An 8,865-nucleotide genomic window follows, 5' to 3' on the forward strand; every position below is an offset into this window, starting at 1 on the left:
GTTGGTTAAGAGCTCGCTCAAGAGTTTGAGCTCTGAGCAACAGCGGTTCGAGGCCAGCCCGAGCTGAGCAGCCGCTAAGCTGCCAATAGGTAGCAGGATGGCTCAGCTAAAAAAAAAAACAACAACAAAAACAACAACAACAAAAAAAAAAAACAGAGTCCCTGATGCCCATTTCTGGTCCACGTCAGTGTCCATGAACCTGTTATGAGTCTGACCCCTGTCACTTGCTATGTGAATTGATTCTATAGAAGTGTCGAATCAGAGACTGGAAGTGCCCTCAACAGTATGTCTAACCATTCTAAAATAAATAAGTAAATAAGTAATGCTTCATTAGGCCCAATTTGTCCTACGTATTCAAAGCTGCCATATGGCTTCAGTGGATGTGTAGTGTAAATGTATTTCATAACTCTTTAAACCTACAGAAAGGTGTCAAATGCCCATAAGTAAGACGAATCTTCTTTGAGATATCACTTTACCAGTAAGGCACCTGGATCTCTCTGGCCAAGTCCTAACCAATTAGCCAGTTGTGGATGTTCTAAAGATGTGCAAGTCCTAAGCAGCGATGGGAAGACTAAGCAAGTTCAGTGCTGATGATCGTGCTGGGGTGGCTGGACGCAGGATGCTGCCATTACGAAAACGCCTCATTACAGTCCATTTCTACTCCCTCAGGTAATCACCACTGGAAGTACCCGAGCAACATTACCTGAGCCCCTGCCCTTTGCCAGATAAAACTTTCAGTGGCCATGTGAAGAGAAATGCAGTAGCGGCCATAGGAAGGCACTTGAGTAATTAACCTTACTCTGTCAGTGGTCCTTTCTATTCGACAAAAGGTAGTTAAGTCCCAGTTTCAGTCCCCACCTTGCGATGCTTCCAGGTCCACAAAACGTCATCGCCATTCCCTTCTCCATCCATTTTCCAACCAGTAGGAACCACTGTGGGGAATGTACATTCTGGCAGGCCTCCGAATCACTCTGGAAACACACATAAGATAACATGTCACAGTCCCACAGACTCCAGGTCTCACTCTAGTCTGTTTGCTTCATCTTCTGGCTTGTCCTGCCTTTTGCCTTCTCTTATTTCACTCTTGTGCATATGGCCACAATCTCGCTTTCGTGCTAGTGCTTCTCCTGACCAGCGTTAGGAAACAGCCCAACAGCCAGCTCTGAGTCTCCTGATGACCTTGGTGGGTCACCAAGACTCGCAGGAAGTTTTCTATAAAAACAATTTGGTCTTTTTGGCTTTAAAAACCGAAAGACTCCTCCAAGGCATGATTATTTATGTCATTAAAATGAAACATGAGGACACCTTTTAGGGTGGAATATTTTGCAAAAGATGTGGCCAAAATCCAGGATTGTAGTTTATCCTTGAGTGGGAGGGACAGAAGCAGGAAGACGAGCCAGTGTTGATATTATAAAAACACCCCAAAGGGTGGTAAAGGCGCCGATAAAACAAACACTCTGGGGGTGGTCACCCAGAAACCGTTTGCCATATGGTTAGGGAGTTAATAGAAGACTGTTTTGATTTTTGCAGGTGTTCTTAAGAAACAGCCTCCGAGAGCTAGACTTAAACCGAAAATAAACCTGAAACTTAGGTTCTAAGAAACAACAGGAGGTAGCACTATTTTAATTGCGATAGAATAGGGCTTTAGTGTCCCCACAGTAAAGGAAGTCTCAAATTACATGAGTAAAAACCATCTTCTGGAGGCTTACAAGAGGAATGGTGGTTGGGTGCCTCTGTATTTTGTGTAAGCTTTTTAAGGACTGTCCGTGCGTTTTCTGTCAGCACCCTGACCCAGGCCACTGGCTCCATTCCCGTCTCTGCCACCTCACTGGTGCTGCCTCTGAGCAGGACCAATTAATTATTCAGCCTCTCCTAAGCATTTACATAGGAAATGCTACCCTCAGATTTTCACATTGTTTCTCTTTATCTTTATCTTCGCTGGGGTCTTTCACCTGTAGTTGCTCTGCCTTCACCATGGAAATCTTGACTTCCTAGACGCTAGCAGTGATGGTTTTTGTTTTTCGTTTTCTTTGTTGGCTGCATATTGGACAACACTTCAAATAAAAATTCAGCCCTTAAACATGTGGATTGACTCAATAATGGATTTTGTTTCTGGGATACATGTCCCTCTGCCTCACAACAGAATTCCGTTGCTTAATGTCAATTAAATGGGTGTCTGAAGAGTTTCACATTTTCCAATAGCCAATATTTAAAACAATGCCATATGCCTAAAGGCCACTGATTATTTTGTCCTGTCCTGTTGTGTTCCGGCTCCTTCAACAGTGAATGTCTCATCTTTCCACACCCTCTGCAGTTGTTTTAATGTGGCCACACCGTCAGAATTGAAATGATCATTTGTGGACTACTTCCCTTCACACTTTGTAACTTTTCTTTGCAACATCAACCCTAAGAATTAGGCACATTTTCCATAAACAAGGGAACTAAGAAAAAGCACTTTATCAAGACTGCTTTATAATACCAAGAAAAATAAGTAGGGAGAGAATAAGATGAAACAAGGGTGGCAGGCATTAAATGGTCATTGAAACTGGGTGGTGGGTAATGTGGGTTTGTACTACTATTCTTGCTATTTTTGTGTATGTTCAGAAGTGTCTCGAAAGTAAACATTTTTAAATTAAAATGAAAATAAGGGGATGACCGGTTAGCTTAGTTGGTTAGAGCGTGGTGCCGATAACAACAAGGTTGCCGGTTCAATCCCCGCATGGACCACTGTGAGCTGCGCCCTCCTTAAAAGAGTCAACTATGCCCTTGTAGCATGAAAGCAATGTGTAACCAATGACCATGGCTGTTCCCCAATAAAATTTAAAAAGACAAGTTAAAAACTTGTCAGGAGAAATAATCTCTCTTCATCTCATCTTTGGTTAAGATTATATGGATGCCTCGGCATGGTATAGAAAATATAGTAGCTGCGCGCTATGCTAGAAGTCCACTGAGATCCTGGGAAGTTGGTTTGCAACCATCATTACCTATTCCTGCACGGCCCTAACGTCTCCACGTTTCCTTTAGCTTTCCTCCTGAGTATGACACAGAAGCCTGCTTTGTACGCCAGGAAGACATCAGAGAATGCCATTTCAAATGCCATGCAATAATCGTTTTGCTCAGTTCCTTTGTGATCATGGGTGCATTGCCGAGTAACTTCTTTCCAGGGGAAACTGCTTCTTCGCCGTGTTGTCTGCGCCGCCACCTCATTCTCTCGTTGTTAATGAAGAATTGTTCGCCTCTGTTTAGATTTCAAATCTGCATCTGCTTTATGCTGCCCCATCTGCTCTGTGTTGTAGTTTCTTTGTAATACATTAGGTGCTGGATAACATTTAAAGAGACAGGCAAGTTAGCATGAGCCTCGAGCTTTCTATGTCTTAGCGGGGAAGTTTCTTACACTAAGTGACAGAAATATAAATGGCATTTGGTTACCAGGCAGAAACCATGTTGCCTTTGAAAATTTGTGAAATTGTGTTTTGTTTTGTTTTGTTTTGTTTCTCTTTACCTTCTTTCTTGGCATCATCGCAAACCCACTCTCAGAACAAAATGGTGGTCTCCCTGGCCAGACTGAACGCCAAACACTTCCTCACCCAAAGAACTGGTTTATGGTGGATTGAAAATTCAAGTTCCACTGTAGCCACATCTCTCGCTTTGATACTAAGGGTGCGCAGCTCTTGACCAGACCTCTGGCTTCTGAGTCAGCACTCTCGACTCAAATCCCACCTCAGTGAGGAGCCCCCCCAGGCTCAGCTTTGCCCTGTTGAATGGCAGGGTAATAGCTACCTTGGAGTATGGTCATGAAGATAACCTTTCCAAAGTGTCCCGTACATGACCTGTCACCTATTATAAACACTTTATATAAGTGGTCAAAAGGTATAATTACTAGGAACTCTGTCAGTCACTGGCAGCGTGGGAAAGTGCTAACTGTGGACGGTAACAGTTATAAAAAAATAATAAGGTGTTTTCTTGGTTGCCAAATTAAGTTGAAATGAATTTTCCCATTAACAGTAGGCATTTGCTAACTTAGAAAACACAGCTACCACGGATACTCCAAAAGAAAGTCTTGGGTGTGGTGCTTATTTAATATGTCGTTAATCCACTTGGGTGAAAACTTTCGCTGAAATGTGATTGGGAAATGTGAAATGTGACTGAATTGATTTTTTTTTCCTTTTCTTGTCTACCCAGCTGTCATTCTGTGTATCCTCAGAGGTGGAAGTTTTCTGACCAGGGCTTGGTTAGGACAGAAGTTCCATGCTTTGATTTTGTTTTGTGTTGGAGGTTAATAACAAAGAATTCAGGACACGAGTGGTCGACGCTCTCGGGAAAGTGCAGACATCACCTTATTTCTGTTGTCCGTAAAGTTGAAAAGGACAAAGAACAGCAATGCTCATAAGTGGTACTAGTCACGTGTCTAGTCAAGTTCAAAAATATAATTCACTACTTCTGAGGAAATTGGAGGCTTGGATGAGAGCAGCTTTTTTAACCTGAAAAATTCTGATGGTAAAAAAATCTTTGTAACATCTGTATTCATTCATTTACACTTTCAGCCAACATTTATTGAGCATCTTCTTTGAGCCAGGTGTATTGTCAGATGCTGGGATACTAAAATGAGAAAGACTGATGTAAAAGGAGAGGAATCGTTCAATGAAATTCTATAATCTGATGAGAGTTTTGAAAAGGGGCTAATTACAAACATGTGGACTGGGTTTAGATAAAGTTACAAGGGATGGTGCAGTATCATGACAGTGGGGAGCCACTACCAGTCGTTAGTCCAAATGAATAAGGGGAAGGAGTGAGTCCTGGCACCTGGGGAGAAGCTCATATGAGTAGGTCACCTCTGGGAGATGTAGCCGTGGGCCTCCTGCAGTGAGCTATGGCTGATTCAGGATGGCCCACCAGGGAGGCAGCCAAAGAGGATGAACTGCAACATCACTCCTCTCCCCACTCCTCTCCCGCCTTCTGAAACTCCTTCTGGTGATGCCCACTGGCAAATCCCTCCTGGAAGCCAGAGGAAAGGGGAACCCACTGTGCATTTCACAGAGGTCGGCCTTCCAGTACATGGGGCAGAATGGAGAAAGAGCTGGAAAGGTCCAGAGGAAGAACCCAGCACAACTATGACCTCCCTGAAGATACTCAGTCTAGGCTAGGTGTAGAAGACCAACACACAAGCAGAAAAATGTCAATACCCATAGTAACTAACATTATTGTGATACTTAGAAAAGAATATGAGAGCCCAGAGGACAACACTACCAGCTCTCATATTAGGAATATCTATTCTGGATCTCAAAGAATGAGTATGAGTTTGCAGGATGAGAGGGGAAGGCAGAATGTCGTCAGGGGCAGAGCAAAACACAAGTATAGAAATCACATCAATAGACAAAGCTTGTGTAGAAATCGTCAGCATGACCACAGTGATAAGGAATATGGGGCCCAGGGAAAGGATTTGGGGTTTGGGGAGGCTTTGCTTGGGTTCTGGAGAATATTACATGTTTAATAAGCAAATGAGAGATACTTCGGACATGCAAGCTTTGTAAGAAAAGATGTCTGTCTTGTTCACCAGTAGAGTAGTGCTTGGCACATATTGCATGCTCAATGGCTCTTTGGAGAATAAATGAACAAGTGAACAAAAGAGCTGCTGTATGCAAACATAAGTCCAACAACTTTGTTAGTTTATTAAAAGCAAATGAGTGTTATATTCGTAAGTGGGTGGCACTGTGTTGTCTTCTCTTTTCTCTAATAGAGAAGAGCTGATGAGAAGTGGTTTTGTGGAACACGCTGAGGAGTCAGGGCATGTGTTCAGCTGGGAACACCCTTCAGCTTTCTGCTTCTCCTGTCCCCAAAGTGGAAACTGTGCTTGCTTCTTTGGCTATTGAGTAAGACTATTGTGAAGATCAAAGGTGCCTTGACAACAAAGGAACAAGACAAACAAATGAAGAAACAAAAACTCATAGACACAGACAATAGTCTAGTGGTTACCAGAAGATAAGGGGGGAGGGGGATGGTAGATGAGGGTAAACGGGATCAAATATATGGTGATGGAAGAAGAACTGACTCTGGGTGGTGAGCACACAATGGGATATGTAGATGATGTATTATAGAACTGTACACCTGAAACCTGGGTAACTTTACTAACACTTGTCACCCCAATAAACTTTAATTTAAAAATAATAATAAAACTAGCTAGAGAAACTTTTTAAAAAGATTCTATGATGGCTGCTTCTCAAATAACTAAATCATGTTCCATCACACCAGAGTTTCCCAATCTCAGCGCTCTGCGCATATGGGACCAGAGTACTTTTATGTTGTGGGAGGCTGTCCTGTGTGTTGTAGGGTGTTTTGCAGCATCCCTGGCCTCTACCTATCGGCCATTGGCACTCCCTTCCCCCATTCCCACAACCACCTGTGACCACCAAAAATATCTCCAGACTTTCCCAGATGTCCCCTAGAAAGCAAAATCATCCCCTAATTGAGAACCACTGCATTAGACATTCTTTTTCAATCTTGACCATTCTATACAGAAATCTCTCTCAAGTATGTTGGTCATATCCTGGCCTGTTCAACGTGGGCTCCTGGGTTGCTCCACTAGAATACTGGCTCTCACCATCATAACATCATTAAGACATGTTAGAATTATTGACCTGCATCCCTGCTCTGTTATATTTTTGTAGGCCTTGTGTCTACATTTAATGCTTTTCATGTATCCCCCCTCTCTCCCTGTGAGGCTGACAGCTGTCACGTTCCTGTAAGTATCAAAGTGTACTAATTTGCTCTTTCTAATCAGCTTAGAATTTAAAAAGCAGTTAGCCAGTTTTCATAGAAAGCCTCTAAAATGACTGAGCATCAGTGGCCCCTGAGTTTGGGCCTGGGTGTGCAGGAACTTGGCACATGGACTTGGTTTATTTGAGGCATGCAGAGGCTTTCTGATTTCTCAGTTCCTAACTCTTCTCCTCGGAGGGCCACCTGCCAGGTGCGGTGTCATCGCGATGATTATTAATATGACTGGATGCTATTACTCACATCAACTTGCCCATATCCGTGATTTAGAATGAAATAAGAGAGGGGTGAAATATCTGATAATAGTTCAAACATTCCTACCAATTAGGTACAAACATTTCAGAGAACCATTTGTCTTTTTATTTTCTCACCGCCTTCCTCCTGCCGCCATTTAGAAATTATATGCGGGGCTAATATGTCATTTATATTGTCTATGAGGTTGCACAGGGCCGGGTATAGAATGTCAGCCAACAAGATGGTCTTCAAGATTTTCAGTAACATAAGTCTCATGTGTTAGCACCAATATAGTGGCATGGTGCTAGGCACATAGTAGGCACTCAGAAAATGTTTGTGGAAGGAAACACATGAATGAATGATAAGAATATACCTTCACTTCCCAATTGTCAAGATAAAAGAATAAATAAATAAATAATAAAAATACATAAAAAGCACTGTAAGGTGCGGCAAGCCAAAGATAAGGACTTCAACACCCAGATGACGAAGGTGGTTTGTAATACAAGCACACGCTAGTCCTAATGGGACAGCTGAAGAGAACTGTCATTGTCCCCGAGGGAGGAAAATAAAATGATTAAACACCAACCCATTTCCTGCTCTGCGGCAGTTCTCTTTTAAATTCTCAGATTAGGAAGGGCCCAGCCGCTTTCAGCTCACAGGACAAATTCACCCCCTTTCATTTCCTCCTTTGCAAATGTGTGTGTCTTTCACTGGACAGGAAGAAAGGTGAAGACGCTCAGGGCCTGCCTGACACCGGCGGATAGAATCTCAGGTATCTCTAACAGCTGGCTTGTCCACATTGTCAGGCTGTTTCTGTCTGCTATGGATGGACGCATCTCGCATGCCAAAATACAGGAACCTTCAGGGGAACTCTTACCTGCGTGGCGTGTAAGGTCAGATGAAAACATTTTCATGTAAAAAAGGGACCGGTGCCCAATAGAACTCAGACCACTAGGAGAAGAATGTCATTTAACTGGCTGCATTTTCTCAAGGTCATGACTGGCCTTACCAGCCCCCATGGGTGCCAGGTTTCCAGATGGTGATTGTGGACCAGCTAGACCCTTGAGAAAGGAGGCGGAGACTGACCAGTTTCCACCTGAGAACATGAAACCTGAGAGTATGCCGGAGGCACGATCGCCCTGAGGGATTGGCCCAGAATCCATGCTAACCCCTTGGAGTCCCCTGATCTGAATGAACCCAAGGATGCTGTGACTTGTACTTGCAGATTTCACCTGGTCATTTCAGGGAGGAGTTTTGAAGAAATCAAAATACGGCCAAAGTCAAGAAAATCGCCAGTCCTTGAACGATAAAGAAATTCTTAGAACACAGTAACCTCCTATTTCTGATTTCAAAAAGGCAACACTAGTCTGTAAAGATCTCTGTGTCTTGGCATTTCAGATAGGTCACTGGTTAATTGGGCTGGGTGAACGGTCCTTTTTATGATGGTAACTTTTGACCATATTTCTGGCAAATGGCGCCTGATTAAATCATGAGCTACGGTGGGTGAAAGAGACCACTGCTCCGGCATTTAGTCTTCCCAGAACAGAGCAGGAGTTACACAGAGTGACTTTGGAACGTGACAGGTACTTAGCTTTGTTGTGTCTGCATGTATAACAAAAAGCAGCAGTCCATAGACCTGAATGCCTTTTCTAACGAGATGATTACACGCGATCTGCAGCTGTTTGTGGAGGCCGGTGTGTCGAGCAGGAGCAGACGACAGCCAAGTGGGGCAAGCTGAGTTCAGCTCAAGCAAGGCTTAGGATTAGCAACCAATTAGGAAATGAAGGATGAGGTGGACCTAGACAAAGGTGGGCGCAGTGCTGTTTGTGAGATTCTGGGTTGAATCCTTGCAACCTGCTT

The 8,865-nt window shown here is 43.4% G+C and overlaps 1 protein-coding gene across 4 annotated transcripts in view; it reads left to right on the top strand.

Annotated features, from left to right (window-relative positions):
• Positions 1 to 8,865, top strand: part of SAMD12 (sterile alpha motif domain containing 12) — a 389,349-nt gene that overhangs the window by 311,001 nt on the left and 69,483 nt on the right. Inside the window, exon 6 of one of the 4 annotated variants that reach the window (XM_019642110.1) lies at positions 670 to 887. The exons of the other annotated variants lie outside the window; for them this stretch is intronic. Within the exon in view, the coding sequence (XP_019497655.1) occupies positions 670 to 707 (38 nt within the window). The 3' untranslated portion in view covers positions 708 to 887. Of the gene's footprint in view, positions 1 to 669; positions 888 to 8,865 lie in introns of those variants that run through there. 4 annotated transcript variants of the gene reach the window in all.

Source organism: Hipposideros armiger, unplaced genomic scaffold (assembly GCF_001890085.2).
Source record: "Hipposideros armiger isolate ML-2016 unplaced genomic scaffold, ASM189008v1 scaffold_65, whole genome shotgun sequence".
In the NCBI taxonomy this organism is placed as follows: Eukaryota; Metazoa; Chordata; class Mammalia; order Chiroptera; family Hipposideridae; genus Hipposideros; species Hipposideros armiger.